The sequence below is a fragment of the Rhopalosiphum maidis genome, chromosome 3 (genome assembly GCF_003676215.2).
Source record: "Rhopalosiphum maidis isolate BTI-1 chromosome 3, ASM367621v3, whole genome shotgun sequence".
In the NCBI taxonomy this organism is placed as follows: Eukaryota; Metazoa; Arthropoda; class Insecta; order Hemiptera; family Aphididae; genus Rhopalosiphum; species Rhopalosiphum maidis.
In genome coordinates, this window is record NC_040879.1 from 10,277,783 (window position 1) to 10,297,824 (window position 20,042).

Genomic DNA, 20,042 nt, shown 5'->3' on the forward strand with positions numbered 1-20,042 from the left:
TATTAAAGTTAGTGACGAATAAGTTTAGACAAATACGAGTAAATATACATTTTCAGTGAAGTAATCAGTATAAAAATAATAATTTCATTTTTACGAGATTGTGTCCGGGCTTATAATATAACAAAACCGCTAATTATGTGACATTGAGCCACATAGATATATTACTGTACCCATGTAGGAACATACGAACTTAGTCCGTCAACATTTATGGCTAAGTATTTTCTTTACTTGTATTACGATTTACGATGTCGATGACAATGGAAAATTATTTTTTCTAATTGTTATTCAATTATTTATTTCTAAATATTATTTGTCTTACATTTTCCTATTATTTTTAATAACATTGTACACAGTCGTAACTTGTAGGAAGTTTTCTGAATTTTAATTATTTATATAACTATATATAAAAAAATAGCTTTTTATCCGGATAACAATGATAAAATATAGTTTATCTATCTTTATTTAGAAATTGTAATATTAAATATCTTTACACAACACTACAGGTTTCGGGGTGTTCGGATTAGTTGATTATCAGTGAGACAGGTGAGTGATTATAGTGAGTCTCTCACCAGTGGCGTAGTTACGGGGTGGAAGAAAAGGAGGCACTTGCCCCTCCAACATCTCTGAAAATTAACTTTTAAACAAAATTTAGAAATTTAAAAAACTGTAAATTGAAGTTGTATAAGAAGTTGTATATTATTAAGTTCTATATTGTATCATTTATTTTATCATTTTCATTTACTGAAATTAATTACTAATTACAAACTATATACTTGTGTATTTGACTTTATATAATCCATTATTATTATGAACGATTTTGAAATTTTGCCTTACAACTAAAATCTCTAGCTACGCCACTGTCTCTCATTAAAAAAAATAAATCTCGTGAAAATGTAAAATTTTTTTACTTCTAAACAACAATAAGTATAAATGTATGAAGAAATGGAACAGTTTTAACTGAAAGCATATATATTAACTATTGTAACAGTATTTATGACACCTGTTTAGAATAATAGAATTATGTAAGGAATACATATATTATTAACTTGAATGTGATATTTATTATTTTATTAAGTGTTTCTTTCTTATTGACTAAATATATCCCCCCCCCAAAAAAAAAAACAAAATTATAAACAAAATTTTTGTTTATTTTATTTTATTAAAATAGTTTAAAAATGGTATATTTATACTTTAATAAGTACTTATATATCAATAAAGTTTGTCTTATAGTTTAATTCAAGATACTTACATAAAGAGATGTTTAGCGTTATCGTTATGACATTATTCGGAATAGATATTTTTTTAGTCCCATATTTTGAATTTTGAAATCTAACAACCCAAATTGATACCTCTCCAATCTTTGAGTATACTAGAATTTTGTTATTTTAGTTAAAATATATAATATTAATAATATTATGGATACATAATAGTACATAAACGTTTCGTTTAAGCACACGTGGAGCTAGTAAGACGGTAGTACAGACGATTGATAAATATAAAATTCTACACTCAGAAGTAAATAATGATATTACGGACACTAGTCATGTGGCGAATTCGTGTATATTACGTTAATATCAAATATTATTAAAACGTGTATTATACGAAATACGCTGGGAAAACATTACAATAATAGTGTGTAGGAAACCTACTACAATAGTGTATACAAAATAAATGAAAATGTAAAAAAAAAGAGTATACAATATAAATATAAGTAATAGGTATAACATAAATTATAAAAAATAATAATAATTAATAAATAAAAACGGTCACTCGACAATGCCGTTATTGTGTACAGGCGTCCTGTTCTGGTGTTGTCTTCGATGAATCATCATGTCCACCATCCTATCTTTCGAGAGGTCATTTATCAGACTAGTGGTGCATCCAATCCGTGTAGTACACCGTTGGTAGCCGGGACATTGCGGACCAACACCTGAGCGGCACCACCGTTCAGCCGTATCCTGCCTAAAATTTATATAATAATAATGAATTTGATCGACTAGGTGGATAATAAATTAAATGCTAATTAAATGTTATTTTTCAAAATATATCAAGTTTATTTTAGATTTGAAAATGTATGGTACATTTTTTGGAAATAACGATAAAAATTATCAGATAATTATAGAATTATAGATTCTATATTATTATGTTTTTATTGTTCATAAAGTTATAAATTATTTAAGTAATCGAATTAAACATTAAATTCTTTACTCGGTACAATATTCGAAGTGACATTCAAAATTGTATCTAATATTAGGTGTTTTAACTTTTAAAATAAAATTAAACTCACCTGAATCTTTGTACACTGTCAACTGATAGAAACGAGATTTTTCACCATCATTAGGTGACAATGTTAAATTTCCATCATCTCCGCCACCGTTGAATTCTTCCGCTGCACCTTCGTCGTCGTCCTCCGCTGCTGCTGTAGAATCGTCGCCTTCTGGAAGCCGATAGGCAGTGTCCCTGACCTGGTAAAATCTCAATCCGGCCGTGTACATGGGAGGGTCACCTGGTCCTGCCAACACCACGTGGCTGAGCACGAACCGATCAGCTAACCGCCGACGATTTCGTTTTTTGAACCTACTGCTGGTGTCATCGTTAAGCATCCAATCAATTATTGAACCACTACTGCTGCTGCTACTATAATTTCCAGAACCACGGCGTATGCGGAACGCTTCATCTACAGGCGCAAACACCGTCACAGTTCTTGAACCTGTATTGCATATTGTAATCAAAACTTAGAAAAAAATATACTAGATTGGTATATTATAATATTGGTAGAAATACTGTTAAAATGTACTTTTCAAAGATGTAGGTACTGCATTAAAAATGTGCTCTCGTCAATAATCTGTACGTACCAAAATACATTTTACAGCAGTCATATTAAAAATACATTACCAGTGAGAAGCGATCGGACGTTAGGCGAACAGTGCTCATCCACGGCTCGCAAGAAAACGTTGTACCGCCGCTGCCGGTCGGCTCTCATGGTGGCGAGTACGTCGCCAACCGGCAATGGGAACAATACGCGGTCAACGGCATGTCCTATAGCCATGATCTGTTGTTGATTGTCTCCTCCTGCGCCACCATTTGATGACAATATCATGTCCCTACGCTGTTGAGTGGGCCCACTGCTCCCATCATCGGAAGTAGAACCATCGTTAGCCGCTGCAGTCGCTGTCGGATTAATGTCATCTAACACTCGGGCACCATTGATGGTAAGCACCTGAAAGATAATAGTTAAAATATAACGATTAGGAGACTAACCTAGTAAATATATTGCAGTTATATCGAATTAAAATAAAGTTCTAGGGTCCCATTTTATGAATAGTATCTATAATATAATTGAATAATAAAATTGTTACTAATATAATTGTTCAATTAAGGCAGCTCTTTCACTCTTTGTGTCAATTAATCTACATCAAAAATTCAGAAATATACCTACCTATTTTTATCTACTGTAACAAGAGATTATATCTGATTATGTCAATATTGTCTGATAACAATTTTAAAAATAGATTTAAATTTAAATGTAAAGTTATTTTACAAATAAATAATAATAGTAGCTATTTTAAGTTATTTTATAAGTTTTATTCTTTTTTTATTTAAAAAAAATTATGTACTTTTATCCAAAACAATATGTTCTCATACTTATCTTGGCACCTTATGCCATACGTGTACCTACGTGCAGAAGTTATGGCTCGTATACGTGTACCCTTCGTATTATCTATATTGAGCTTCTTTGAAATTGACAATTTGGAACCCCCTGTATTAATATTATTTATACATTTATAATGACGTATAATTACTTCGATATCATTCCATCGGTTGTCGTATAGTTGTCGGGCGTACAAATTTGCACGGAGCTGTGTGCCTGCCAAACTAACGCCGGTCATTTCGTCTCCTGCCATTAAGTCAGACACTTTGAATGCTCCGGGCACAACGTGGTGCAATAAAAGCTTTTGAGAACAAAAATTAAATTATTAATTTAATATTACTAATCATATCGTTACATTACTAATACAGTGTGATGGATGAGTAATAACAAAGTTACCTATAATAATAATTAATAAGTATAATAAATATAATTACTCCGATCAACAAACGTGGATTTTCGCGGAACTTGTCTTCGGCACGATCTGGACCACCCAGCTGCACTAATAGTGCTCTGAACGCCTTGTCCGTTGGTACAAACACAGTAAACGGACCTATTTGGTAAAAAAAAAATTATAATAGTTTGTTACGACTATAGTAGACCATATTAAATCAGGATGTGAGAGTAACAGGTGAAGGGTAATCGTATCACTACATTCAAGTAAGTAATGAGCTTGGTGTAAAAAAACTTTTTTTAGATGTACCGAACTATGAAAATTAAAAATACTTAGGTGTCAAATACCTGAAATATTGTAAAGTAGTAAATAATGTATTTTTTTTCTTAGGTACATGAGTACAAAGTAAGTTTGAGAATTTATATGGAGTAGGTTAAATATATTATATTAACCTGTCTCTTCGAGCACAGCATCCACACCAGCTTGTCGCATGTATTTGGCCATAGCGTAATATCCACGGCGACGGAGAGCACCACTGAACATGCCTTCTTTCCCGACCTTGTTGTTGTTTTTATTGAAGTATGGCAAAGTCGAATTTACCGGTGGTGACGTGTAAGACGTCGACGTGGTAATTGTGGGCGGTGTGTAAAACTGTTGCTGTTGCTGTTGTTGTCGTTGTTGTTGTTGTTGTTGTTGTTGTTGTTGTTGTTGTTGTTGTTGATGGTGGTGTTGGTGGTACTTGTTATGTTGTTTCTGCTGTTGCTGTCCGACGGTCGTTTCGACGGCTACAGATTCGGTCGGTACGGCGGTGGGAAGGAAAAAGTTTTGGTATTGGTGCTGATGTAGTGCGGTAGTAGTTGTTTGCGGAACAACTGTGGGAAAATACGAAGGCGGCGACGGTTCGCGGCGCTTATTACTGGCACTGATGCCGTTACCACCGGTCGGCTGTAACGTCGACTGTGGCAGTATGGTGGACGAGAACGAGGGGACGTATGCTGGGAGCGGGGTCGAGGCCGTGGTGCTGGCCACCGCAGCGCTGTCCGGTGCGCTAGTCTTGGACGACGACGAAGACGGCAGGCCGACCGACGGCAGCCGGAGTTCGCCCCGGTTCAGCCTGTCCACCAGCTGCTGGAGCTGTTCATCGTCGGCTGCCGCAGATGTACCGACCACGTCGGCCGGTGCGTCGCTGCCGTCGGGTGGGGCGCCGCTTACGTGCTGCTTTTTTTCGATGCCGCGCACGCGTACGGTGCCGTCCGGCCGCTCCTCCAGGATGACGAACGTCACCGGTTTCTTTTTGCCACCGGTCGGCAGGGCCTGTTGCACTATGCCGCCGGCCGGGAACGCCGCGCCGTTGTCAACCGTCGCCGCGGCCGTCGCGTCACCGCCACCCTTGGTGGCCACACCACCGTCGACGCCGCCGGCGCGTATAATCTCGTACTGTGCAACGCCGGGTGGCAACACTTGCCGGGCCAGCTGTTCGAGTTGCTGCTGTTCGCTAACCGTCCAGGGCTGCATTGGAGCCGCGCCCATAGCGGAGACGGCCGGCGGTGCGACGGCCTGTGGAGCGGCCGTGGGCTGCGGTTTTTGTCGGACGACGACCGTTTTGACGATCGTGTTCCTGCCACCGCCGGCCGCGTTGACGGCACCGCCAACGTTTGGCGACGCGGCGCCCGTGAAAATCGTACTCGTCTCTATCTGTTGCTGTAATCGATTTCGAGACTGAGACGATCCGGAACCGCCGCCGATCTTCACGTACTGCAAATGGTCGTTGGACGCAGATCCGGTGACGTGCTGTGTCAACCGATGATGATCAGCGCCTCCGCCGGGAGAGGTGAGTATCGTGTAATTTCCAACGTTACCGGCACCCACGACGGCCGTCAACTGTTGGCGGATCTGCTGTTCGATGTCCGCGTCCAACCCACCGCCACCTCTGTGGTCGTCGTTTTCGCCATTCCCGTTAGTGACAGCTGCGGATACCAGTGCCGGTTGTTGTGGTTGCGGGTAATACTGCGGTTGTGGTTGCTGCGGCTGCGTGCTCAGCGGTATGTACTGCTGACTGACGTGCCGCTGCGGAATATTGGACTTCGTGGAAACTTGTGCTGCCGGCGGAGGCGTCGTGACGAATATTTGCTGCTGCTGTGGATGATGGTGATGGTGGTGTTGGTGGTGTTGCTGTACTGTGGGACCGGCTGACGTCGTAGAATAGTATTGCTGGTGTTGTTGGTGGTTCTGGTTGTGCGGAACGGTCGTCACTGGTGCGGGCGGAGGCGATAAGGACGGCTGCTGCTGTCTGTTGTGGTTGTTGTACGGCTGCGGTGGCCAACTCGCGCTGCCCCCACCGCCGATAGACCTCTGTTTGCTGTGACGGTCGTCGTCCTGGTTGTCCGCGACCGCGTTGTGGTCATCCGCGGCCACACCGTTGATCTGCAACAGTTGCTGCAGTTGGTCGATCGTTGAGTCCTGATGCTGTTCGCTACTGTCATCGCTGCCATTCGCTGGTATGATGGTCGGTGTGGACGACGGTGCCGTAGATGCTGCACCCGGCGCGGTCCACCACTGCTGTGGTTGGTTGTGTCGACGGATGTCGTCGAGTATGTGCGTCTGCTGGACGGCCGAAAGCTTGTGCGGCGGCTGCTGTACGTAGTAGTCGTCGTCGTCGACTTGCACAGACGACGGTCCGTTAGCGATTTCACGTTGCTGCTTCAAAAACAAAACAGACAAATTAATTAAAAATAATAATAAACACAATAATATTTGTATTAACGTTTAACACCACAGTGACGGTAATTATTTTATTAATATCACAATAAAGGTGTAGTCAATTTGCATCAATTTTGACCTAAATATTTACAACATGTGTAATTTGCACCAAAATTATAATCGATTATTTTAAGATAGCTACCTACCATAGAAAGAATAATTGTACAAGTTTCGATAATTGAGTATAATATATCGAGATATGATAAGCTCAAAACACATAAAGACACAGAATATTCCGTTTATAGATTCTGTGTGGTTATTTAACTTACCTATAATATTAGGTATTTACACTATTATACGGTACATCAATTAACTTAAAAAGTATACTATAGAAAGAAAACGGAAAGATTAAAGGTTAGGTTAGTATTTGATCGACATAATAAATTGATATACATAATATTTATATAATATATATTTTACGCGCAAATGTAATAATACTGTATTATAACGCGACTAAATTACGACAGAGAATTGGATGTCAAATTTCGATATGATTACCACATAAGTGGTGGGTAGTTCGAAATTCCGAGAAACTATTATTAACATTCAGGTCGGTCGAGTAATTATTAAGCTTTATATAGCTATATCAATTTCCTTTACAAGATGATATTGTTTATATACGAATAGTTCAAATAGTTTATAAATTCAACTAGGTATCGATTAATATTCAATAATGCTCATCAGTAATATATACTTATTTTGGTACAAATAACTGACTCCCGTGTATAACGAGAATACGGAGATTTGTTTCAGATGGCGAACTGTAGAATACATACGCCACATACTTATAATAAGAATAATGAAATCGAAAAATTTTTTTCATGATTAATTTATTATAAAAAAACAATTGAATATTTTATAAACTATTGGTTTATAATTTATATTACATTACATTTAGCGGGAATTTCTTTGTTATTATATATATATATATATATATACTTAATGCATGTACTTAAAAGATTAAGAATAAAATCACTACTCACAAATTACATTTATCGCATTGATAATCAGATAATATTTAACCGAAATTACACACGAGTACAACCACACGTAACACTAAGTACTGTCTAGTCTCTAGTGTCTACCATAATAAAAACATATACTATAGGTTTTAAGTATAATATTTCCTCAACGTTTACGATAAGATTAATTCATATTTTTATAATACATTATTATTATGAAGTTAATGTTTATTTTTATATAAATAGGCTTCAACAAAATAAGGCAATCTTCTACATACAAATAGTGTAAGCTCCTACGATAAATAGTGTTAACTTCGACATTAGATAATGTTAGTTCATACTTTATACACACAATATTATGATTGTATTAAATAAAAGAAAATAATGTAAAATATAATTTCTATAAGAATAAGACGAACATATTATTATTATTTTTTTATATCATTTACATTATTAAAAACAACAGCTCAAATTATGATGATTATTATAAAAATGTTGTATATTTATTGTTATTATGAATTTATTACTTAACTAGTTTCAAAAGAGAAATAATTTTAAAAATATCGAAACAACAAAAATAATTAGAATGTTCAATTAAAACTTTTTATTTTCATCTTATTGATTTGTTGCTTACTTTAAAATATTTAAATGTCTTACAATATTATGTTTACCAAAGTAAACAAATGCCGAGTATTATATACAAAATAAAAATTTGAATTATATTAAATTATTTAGTCTAAATAACGTAACTCACTGTAGTATTTATACAAAAATGTATTTAGAATGTCGAATTTTGATAAATTCATGTCTAAATTGATTTAAAAGTTATTAATAGGATCTAATGAAAAGAAGACTAATACATAATCTAAAACTTTTTTTAAATCAATACGTGTTATTTGATCGATCGACCAGTATGATTAGTACGTGAAAATAAAATAGATATTTTAAGCATGACAATAGGCTGGTTCGAAACTTTTTTATCAAGTACTTTTTATAATTAAAAATAGATTAATAATATCCCAGAAATTTTAATTATTACACTAACTGCGCCAGTGCCTATATATAGAATATTACCGTACGGCGTTGAGTGAAAATATGTTGGAACAAATTGTTTGATTATGCTAGTATATAGCAATCAAAACTAGCAAATATTAAATAGAAATAGATCGCATAACTGTAATGAACCATTATTTTATTCGTATTATATAATAAAGCATCAAAATGTAATGCCTATATAAAGCCCCTTAAAAATGTTTATTGTTACACACTGTTGACTTCTACATAATGTAAAATTCATTCATGCCAGTCCATCTACTTATTTGAAAGCGTATAAATTGCTATATAAACGTAAATACATTATATAATAATATGTATTGATCAATTGATAGATCATCGCATTCAGGAAATATTTCTGAGCTCAATTTACTTTATTCAGTTTTTTCGTCGGTGTATTTTTTTTAAATAAATGTTTTAATTTTATATGTCATTCTATGACATGTTATATCTAAGTATATAAAAAATATGTATTATATACTATGTACATACGTATGAATATTCATTTATATATTTAGTCTTGTGAGTTGTGTTAACATGAAAAATGTATAGATCATTACTAAAGATTACATTGTTTAACGTTAAGTTTTAACACATTGTTAAAATTCTAAATTCTTCAAAAAATCTGAAAACTTGCACTGTTATATTTATAGCAGATTACGACTTTCGTGTGTTCTTTCAAGTAGGTACTGCAATGTATTACAAGACGTGTTAAATTTGAACTCAAAGATTAATTGTTGTGTATGAAAAACGATTCTGAGGTGGTCTGTCAACCTATAATTTTAAGGATATTTAATACATATTTTATATTAAACTATTCGTCATATGCGATGAGTTTAGGTAAATTTTACTTAAAAGTTATCACTAAAAATCAATCTAAATATTTTGAAAATATAATTGTTTATGATTGGTTATAAAATAACTATACGTAATGGTAAAAAGTTATAAGTCCCTATAATATACAAATAATACATTAATTAAATCGTTATTTTCAAAAATACCCCATTTCGTAAATAATCAGAATTAAAATGTAAACAAAAATTGTTTAGGTACCTATTATAAATATTTTTTAATAACGGAAAATAAATTTTTGAAGAATTATGCATTCGATTTCTAGCTTTTTAACAGAGCATTAATATTATTATATACGTTTACAGAAAAATACATAAATAGTTGAGAATTTCAAACGTTTATAAATAATTTAATAAGATCCAAAATATTATAATTATTTTTAATTAATTTTAGGTGTATACGGATTTTTATTTTTAAATAATAGCAAAACAACAAAAACAATTTATATTTTATTGTTTTAATTGTATAGCATAAAAATTCTCGTTTTTCCTTAATTTGTTTTTGTTTTTCTCGTTTATTAAAAAAACCACACAGATATTTTTACTTTTGACTCACTAAAATACCAAAAATATCATATTTATTATTTTCTATTAAAAATTCAAAGGTGATGTCAGGCAGAAATATAAATCACATCATTTTAAGTGCACTATCTGCAGAATCTAAAATATCGAATTAAAATAATACATTTCATCAAAGTGTCGATTTAAAGTAGATTTTAATACGAATAAACTAATCCTATTTTTATGAATATCTTATCCGGAATAAGTATAACATCACAACCAATTTAAAATTTAAATTGTTTAACAAAATAATAAAACATACTAAATTCCACATTTTAATAAAATAATGCTGAAATGGTCTTAGAATAGACTATAATAGGTCAACTCAATACAAAAAAAAAATAAAACTTACAAGAGGTCCTATTTCGTTATTGCCTTCGTTTGTATGATATGGCCTATCTTACATTTTCATTACAGACGGTACCTCAGTATCTCACTTAAAATACCACATTATTGGCCGTTTCTTAATAATATTATGTATTATGAATTACGATAGGATCGTAAAGAAGAGTAGTTGCAAGCGGAAAATATAAAATAAGGCTATAGCCATGGTTGAAAAATCCATAGACCTATATACTTAGTATAAGGCTATCGAAAAATCAAATTGTCATCTGTTGGATACACATCGCTCAACCAACCAACTTATTACTTATATTTCTCTTCACCGCGTATCCGTTTGTACCGCAAGCATTGGCAACACTGCGCGCTGCAGTGTCTGTATCAAACGGATGCCGTCATACCGGTAAACAAAAAAGTTCTTTCAAAGCTTTCTTAGTAAATAAAAAACATTGAAAAAAAATGTCATCGTCCAGCCACCGTTGTGCCAGTTAGTCGTTACATTAAAACAAAACACTTAGTTTTTCATTACGTATTGCTTTTACGCATTTTACAATAAAATTATTAATTTCATATTTTATGAAAATTGTCGCGTCCGCGAGTGTACGTGTTTTCGTAGTCCAGCCGCCGTGTGCCAAAATCTTATTTTTCACATATTGCTTTTACGCATTTTGTTATTATTAATTTGAAATTGATAATTTCATTGTATCATTTAATTTGTCGCATCCGCGAATGTGTGTGATGTCCGTCGTCCAGCCGCCATTGTGCCAGTGACATAAAAAAAAAAAAAACGATTTTGTTGTGTATTACTTTTACGCACATTATTGTTATTATTTCCATTATCTCATTAAAATGTGTTGAATCCGCGAGTTGCTTGTGACTTGTCGTCCAGCCGCCGTCGTCGCGTTCTGGGAGTGCGCATTGTTCATCCAGCCTCCAGGTCAGACATTTTATTTTATTATCATATGCCTTACATCTTATACTCCGAAAGCTCTCCGTAAAATATCACCAACTACTACGTTTATATGCAGCAGTTAATGCGAGTTAACTCAATGCGCATTAAATTAATTCGCATTAGAAAACGGGTTTATATGCACCTAAAATATCAAGATTAGATGTTGAATACAATTATAAGTTAATGCGAATGTTCTTTAGTCCATGCTTTATACTTTGGATTCCATGACCAAAATAATTATAATTTGACATTTTTAAATTCCCGCTAAAATATTAATTCGCGTTGAAGTGTTTACATGCATTTCTTAATCCCGGAGTAAAAGTTAATTCGATTTGACGAATCGAAAAATATAATAAATGCGCATCGGCTTAACGTAAATTAAAAATGCGTTTATATACACCTAACTCTCGGACTAACTCAATGCGCATTAACTGCTGCATATAAACGTAGTAAGTAGAGCTCTCGATCAACATCATCATAAAAAGAAAATTTTTTGTGTGAAATATAATTTTAATTTATCCGAAAATTTGATAGTGATATCAATAAAATATGTATTAAAACCCGATGAATGGTTTTCTCCTGCAATACACAATATTTTACTAACACCATTATAGACGTGCCGCGTCTTATTAATATCTATGCTTATCAATAATTTATTAATTTTTCGTTTGATTGTTAGGATCAAATTATAAGTATAATTATTAAACAAACAATAACTATAATATTATATACTATAAGTGCTTATTGTACATGAATACTTAATCATCATCACCTACGTTGAAAATTGTTGTTTAACATCTACTCTAAACGTATCTTTAAATTTAATAGTTCATAGATTTTCTAGTATTTTTAGTTAATGGTTTAGAAGTTTTGAACTTCTATGCAGGTTAGTATATAGGTACATAGATAGGTATTAGATACTCGTAAACATAATCACACACGTGGAAGTAATTTTGTTGTGCTATGCCGTGTGCGTCGTAAACATTATACGCCTCGAATAAATTATATTCTTACAAAAGTGGGAACGTGCGTGCAGTCGTTTTGGAAAAGAGTATCATCACTTTTTCTTTTTTACACACCCACGCGAATTACACGCACGTATTATTTTAAGATTTTTTTCATTTGCCTATAAAAAACTAAGTACATATATAAATATATATATTTATATATTAAATTAAAAATGTGTGTGAAAGGGAAATTTCTCGTGCGACGACCGTGGGACCATCGTCTTAATAAATAATAACACAGCGTTATATACGACGACGAACCGACACAACGGTGCGATCTTTATCCGCCGCCGGATGACAATTATTACTACTCCTAATACTGTTATGCTCCTATAATACTACTACTGTAGTAAACACGACCACTCCTACTACACCGTGATGATAATACGACACGACAATGAAGAGAGAGTAGCTTTTTCTCACCGACGGAGGTCCTCTTTTTTCTTTTTCTTTCTTTTTTTTTTTTTTGGTTTCCGTCAAATTTATCTCACGCCGGACTGTATTACGTATAGGTACAACGAATGCACATACCTATATGCAATCACGTATCCGATATACCTAAACGTAATTTTTTTGGTTTTTCGACTAATCATCATTTGCTATAGACACAGTACATTATTATGACACGTTCGCGATCACCACCACCACCGCCACCCCATTAAACGATCGTTTCCTTGACATCTTATACGGTAAATACCTATATACACTCGCAAGCAGCAGTTCTAAGTAAATATCGTATGTACACTTCACGAAAAAAAATTCCCGTCGTCACCGTTACGACCGATTTCGTATCGACAATATTAAAGACTGTCAACTAAAAATTATCTGTAAAATATTTTTGACATGTGTGTGTTTTATTATTACGCCACTGCATTTTACTTTTCATACCTGGGTACCTAATAATGAGTTCGATCCGTCGCATACGTATATATATATATATTAATTTTTTGTATGTACATAAATTGTACACGCATGCTATTTATGTTTATATATATTTATAAAATAACAATGGTTTAAAATACAATTGACATTCCGCGCATACACACACACACACACACACACACACACACACACACACACACACATATACACACACATATACACAAATATAATGTACCATTACTGCGCAGTTATACGTGTGCCACATCGTCCGTCGTATATAGACTATCTATCTACATCGTAAACGTGCAATAATGATACAAGTTCAGTAAACGGGTAAGGGGGTGGAGAGAACCTTTGTGAAATATTATAATACAAGACATATCAAAATGAGAATGAACATGTCTCATTGTGATGGTCTGTACTCTCTAAATACATACCTATAATATTATTATGTACAATATATAATATGTAATAACCAATTTGTAGGTATATTATTATACATCAATTAATAAGTTATACCTGCAGCAGCATCCAACGCCATATAATGACATTATCTATTTTCGATTAATGTGTGTTTGGTATGTATTTTTTTACATGAATAATAAAAATACACGGACATTTATTTTATTATTATTCCTACGAATTAACAATATTCGGCTTTAAAACAGTATAATAAATTGTAAGTGCGATCGTTATTAACAAATTATATATTTGTGTTGCTTCAGTAAGTAGGGATAATGATTATATATTTGTTATGAAAATCGTTGAACATAATGAAAATTGGGGGATTTTTTACGAAATCAGTCTGACTTGCCAAAAACTTAAGTAAAAGATCCATTGTAGATTTGTAGCCTAGTCACTCTAACAAACGGCGTGTCCAAACTCCAAGTATAATGACAAAAACGTCTGATGCGACGTCCGGATAATGGTTAGAGTCGAATATAATATTATGATACAATATATCATATTATTATTGTACATTTGTACGTCATATTTATACAATAACAATATCGCTTATACCGAAAACGTCTTCCGATTAGAAAAAAAAAACTTCAATTAAACTCTTCATAATAACGTCTGCAGTAAGAACTATTAGACATCGTTTGGTGAGTATTTTCTTTGTGTAATGCCCGTTTAATATAAGATATATAATTACGGTAACGTTTAAACGGTTTTAAATCTTAAGGATGTACTCGCTTTCTTATACCAATAGGTAGTTTGAGTTAGAAAGCCTTGATATATGTTACACACACACATATATATATATATCAATGCTCTCTAGTTTGAGTACCTATTTTATTCGTCGCAGTAAAAAAAAAAAAAGATAATTATCCCGCGGATTAAAAACCGTCTCAACTTCATCGTAATGTAAACGTAGTATGATATTGTCATAATATTATTGTTTGTTGTAGTTATGGCTCGTGGCGGACGCGTGCCCGTGCTCACGTCCGATTTTAATTACGGCGCGGCCGTGCGCCAATGATTATTAATCATTTCGGGCAAATTATCACCGCCGTCGACGACGACAGACAAGACAGCCATCATATTTTTAACGCGGCGTGCGATCGCTAATTACTCGGATGTCATCGTTATCGCCGTCGTCATCGTAAACCGTCGACCGCGGTCGTGCACACTATATGCTATTATAAGTAAATTACCGGTCCATTCGATGCGATGACGACTAATCATCATTACAAAGAGATGAGGGCGTTTCGTCCGAGCGCATATTGTTTTAAATCACATCACCTGGGCCAACGTTTAGACCGAGACCACCGCCTATGTATTATAATAATATATTAATAACAATAGTAGGATATTATTTAGTGTGTCAGATAAGGATCGCAGAACACCATAGCGCAACGTTGACTAAAAATGTGGGCGCATCAACTACGTGCGAATTAGGAAAACTGATGCGACACTATTGCACCCCACAAAATATAGGCGTTGGTCCTTTTTATAATTTTCCTTCTTATTTTTAAAGTTTCAGGACTACAAAAGTAAATTGTTCGATTTGTTGAATATACAGCGGACCCCGCTTAAACTGTATAAACATTACACATACTTTATATTAATTACCCGGTTATTATATTATAGCTTATAGGTTAAAGGTTTTAAAAATGTAATGTCTTTATATTATATATATTGGAAAAATACAAATGTTTATTTTATCATTTATTAATATTTTGAAGTAGTGTATTAGACAATTTTTAAAAGGACAACATCCATATATATATATTTTATGGAACACAATCGTGTATATAGTCTTAAGTTAAAGTCGTGTTGATGCACATAGCCTCATATATGTACATTATTGTATTATTATTTTAACTGTATAAAGTTGAAACTTTTTAATTAATTATTAGTTTTAACCGCGCTTTATTTAATGATTCTATTTAAAAAATAAACCAGTGAATACTAAATAATTACTATAGTGAGCCGTCTGGTTATAATAATGATTGTGTAATAATAAATTAAAATGTAATATAATATTATATTCTAATACAATATATTGTTATTATATATTTAAGCAGTTACGAGCCATCTGTATTTTGATTATTTAAAACAGAGAAGTCCATAAAGTGTGTTGAATTCGTCCCTACACCGAATTCTAATGGTTTTTCGTAACGATTCGACTGTCAAAAATTTTCGGAGAAAAAATATAATATACGCGGCAATTGGAAGTTGGACAAACGACATCGAAATCATTTAATAACACCATATTAAAACTATTCGCCAATTTTATATATCTGCTGACCCAAAACGATGATAATTTTTCATTACTACCAATACTACCCACCTGACGGTCATCGGAAATAGGTTGATTCGTGATGGCGACGAAAACGCCACAGTACCTATAGTTGTTGCCTGTCAAATCGCTGTTATTACAAATTGTAAAATGTCTATTAAAATGCACTTCTTAGTGTGACTGCGGAATGATGGAATGAAATTATATTGCCGATCGTATGACGACTTTTCGAAGAACAGTGTTTAATTATAGATTTCTCGACCGTACGAAAATATTGTTTACACCTAAATATATTATTATAAACATATAGGTTTTTTTTTTATCTGCGATACTTCGCCGTAAGTGTGCATCGGAAAAAAAATCATAATTCATAAATTAAAATTTTCCTTTTTACATTTCACGCGGATCGGCCGAACTGAAAATAAAAAAATAAAACTACAGTGTCCGCGTGCATCGGGAATCGCGAAACGACGCCGCCGCCGCGTGAAGAGCGGGAGAAAGACACTGTCGCTATGTACGTCATTATGTTTCCGCATTATAGCGTTCACATATAGGCGTATAGTGAGAGTAGAGCGCGTATACGTGTAAGTGTAATAACAATGATCATAACACGCGGCGAGTGAGAGCGATTATTGACATCAGCGCATCAGCCGCAAGCGACCATGCGAGCAGAGCGATGCGCAACGCGGCAATAATATCATAATATTATAATGGTATACCACGCGATATCTGCAGCTAAATTATTATAATATATCGACGACCATTATATTACACGATACGAATCGTGGTCGCGGTCGGAGCTCGAGACCGGAAATCGTCCGGAAAATTTACCAAAATCATATAATATCGGCGGTGGCGGAGGCTGTGGTCAGTCGATACGCGTCGTGATATCGCATTCATCGCTCTGCACGCTCGCACGCACACACATGACGGTGTCATTATAACTCTCACCCGCGATGTTTCGCCTGCCCCCGCGCTACCGCGGACCGCCATCCCGTCCGACTATATCAGCCGTACGTCGTCGCTAAATGTATGATCAATATGGAACTGTTTGAAATTCACATGGAAAACTTGCTTTCTCACTGATAATATATTATAATTCGAGTTATTTTACTTACCGATAAGAAAATAATATGCAAGTTTGGATAGCTAGATAGCTGACTTACACAAATATATTTTTAAGATATGTAATTCACACGAAACCACACCATATGATTTTATATTAATATTCGACGCGTTTTATGACATAAGATGTGAATATTATACTAATTCGCTTAGTTCGTCTGGCCTTTTCTTTAGAAAAAAAAAAATAAACACAATATATTACGTGAAATTATTAAAATACTTCAGTGAAAAATTGGTAGATAGAAATAATCCATTCAAAGTCCGAAAATGGGGCAATGACATAGCTGAAACGCTCGGAAGAATATATTTGGAAACTTTGCGAACAAAACCGTAGAAAATTCGATATAGTAACGTCAAAAACGTGGATTTCTTTAAAAAAAAGACGTGTTATTTTATATATTATATATACACCAATAAATAACATATAATGTATGGAATACAAAACTTCGTTATCATAATAACTATCTACACTACGTTTAAAATTTAAACATTGCTCTGTTGGCATATGGTGGTCAGTTTTACTACTTATGGTTTTATAGCATTATATTTTACAAAGTAGGTTTTTATTAATATCTGTGAAACGTGCGAATCTTTAACCGCGGGGGCCTATGGAAATCGGAAAAAGTTGACGAAAAATATCTTTCACTACTCGAATGCACACATTATATTGTACACATTGCTAATAAATAAAATATATTTGTTTTCATGACAACACATAATATTATATCTTTCACCCGAAACGAGTTATAGCTGCGATCTTTCTCTTCTTTCGCTGACGAAATTGCGAAAGGCCACTGCCAAGGTCTCTCTGATGATTGTTGTGCAATTATCATTGTTATAGTTATTATTTATTATTAATACCATCTACCCTTCCTTAAATGCATTTGACGTTTTCACAACGATCAACGACGGCTGACGATTTTCCGATGACAAGTATATTGTTGATAATGGAAATAAGAATCCCAACGTTCGTGAATATTCACGTTCTCATCAAATAAATACTATTCATCACCAATGTAGTCGTCATACGCAATTTTTCTCATACTTGTCATCATCATCATCAGCCGCGGTGTGCGTGCTGTGCTGTCGCGTTAGCATTTAAGAGCGTTACCCATTGCAAATATTTCGTGACGTTGCAAATGTCGACGATGTAATTGTGTTGGATCACACGATCCGCAACGACATCGCAACAAAGAAAATTCGACAAATTCGAATAATAACACGGTTTGTCCTACATATTTTATTATACTTATTATAAATACGCATAGATATAGTAGTAAACGAGGGAAGAGAGGAAGTGCAGTGATCCAATGCTATATGTACAGTATTAATTGATAGAACGCAGTCGTAAGTACGTCGTACGTGTTTTAATTTTATGATCTGTATATTATTATAATATGCGACTACGAATAGACGGAATACGTCGTTTAGGTAGTAGACGTGTGACTTTGATTTATCTATCAAAAATAACAGGTACAATAATATCATTGAATTCGAATTTTTATTGTCATATTATACCAATATCATATACGGTTTAAAAGGTTTATCTACTTATATTGTAGTTGCAATATCAACGATCAGGATGGTTTATAATCTCGAAAAAATTAATATGACGCAGACTTGAAAAAAAGTGTTTTTTTTTTTTTTTTTACAATCTATTTCTGATTTGCACACTAAATTATTGTTAACGATTTCTGAAATCTGGGCAGCCGACAAATCGAAAAATTCACAAAAAATTTCCGTTTGAATGTACGAATGCGATTCCTGCTCGTATTCGCCGCAGACTCATATAAATACGCGTATAATATGTACTATTTACAAAATTTTGACCGACGCGTTATCACTTACCCAATAGCGCGCGGCAAATGACGGCTGGTGCGGTTGTTGGCGGTCTCCCGACTTCGCGGCGGTCTCGTCGTCCGCAATCGGCGATATCTGCAAAGTGGTCTTGATGACGGCCGTCGGAGACGGTTTCGTCGTTATGGCCGACGCGCCTGTAACGGCGGCGCAGACGACGGCCGCCAGCGCGACGACGGTCGCCATCGTCCGCGTCGTCCTGTTCGTCATCCGCGGCCGCCGGCACCGCTGTCCTGCGGCTGCGGCGATGGCCATCGCGGGACTGCGCGCGTTTATTGATCTCGTTCCCGTCAGGTTAGAGCTGATGTGCGACGACCCGTACGTCGTGTTGCGGCGACGAGAACGGTAAACGATAAACGTCGGCTCGCAGAAAAATATGATAATGTGGATACGACTGGCAGTGACGTCGGGTGGTCTGCAGCGACTGCGAAAATATGGCGACGACGGGCGACGTGTGACAAGACCGACCGATGTGACGCGCGTATGTTATTGGACCGTGAAAAATCGAGAGGCGGCGGCGCCGGTCATCGCGCGATAATATGTACCAAGTGTGTGTCTTCGGTGCTGCTGGTGCGGCCGGTTACTCCGCGTTACGGTCGTATACTACCGAATGTCGGCGGTGTCGGGACGAAGAAAGCGACCGCGGCGGCGATCGAGATTCCTCCTCCGCGGTGTGGTGGCGGCGGCGGCGGCGGCGACGGTGGCCGCGGATCGGTGAGAAAGACCGCGGCGGCGGCGGCGGCGGTGGTGGTTATCGCGCGTATATACCTACCCAATGTTATACGAGAGAAATGTGTAGTAATATTATTATCATCGCCGTCATCGTCATTATCCGCGCCACACGACAACGGATGTACGCGCGAAAACGGATACAATAATATAATGTTATTATTATATATATTAT

The 20,042-nt window shown here is 35.3% G+C and overlaps 1 protein-coding gene across 2 annotated transcripts; it reads right to left on the bottom strand.

The window, feature by feature from the left end:
- Nucleotides 1-1,192: 1,192 nt before the first annotated feature.
- Nucleotides 1,193-19,722, bottom strand: LOC113559916. Of its 2 annotated transcripts, none has more exons than XM_026965696.1 (7): nucleotides 19,130-19,722; nucleotides 4,496-6,740; nucleotides 4,087-4,202; nucleotides 3,804-3,953; nucleotides 2,896-3,220; nucleotides 2,288-2,710; nucleotides 1,193-1,962 (listed from the first exon to the last, which is right to left on the bottom strand). In XM_026965696.1, the coding sequence occupies exons 1-7, from the start codon at nucleotides 19,391-19,393 to the stop codon at nucleotides 1,865-1,867; spliced, it is 3,621 nt and encodes a 1,206-aa protein (XP_026821497.1). In that variant the 5' UTR covers nucleotides 19,394-19,722; the 3' UTR covers nucleotides 1,193-1,864. The 2 variants fall into 2 exon arrangements, with proteins under 2 accessions (XP_026821497.1, XP_026821496.1); XM_026965695.1 differs by having other exon boundaries at nucleotides 4,496-6,743.
- Between the last annotated feature and the right edge of the window lie 320 nt (nucleotides 19,723-20,042).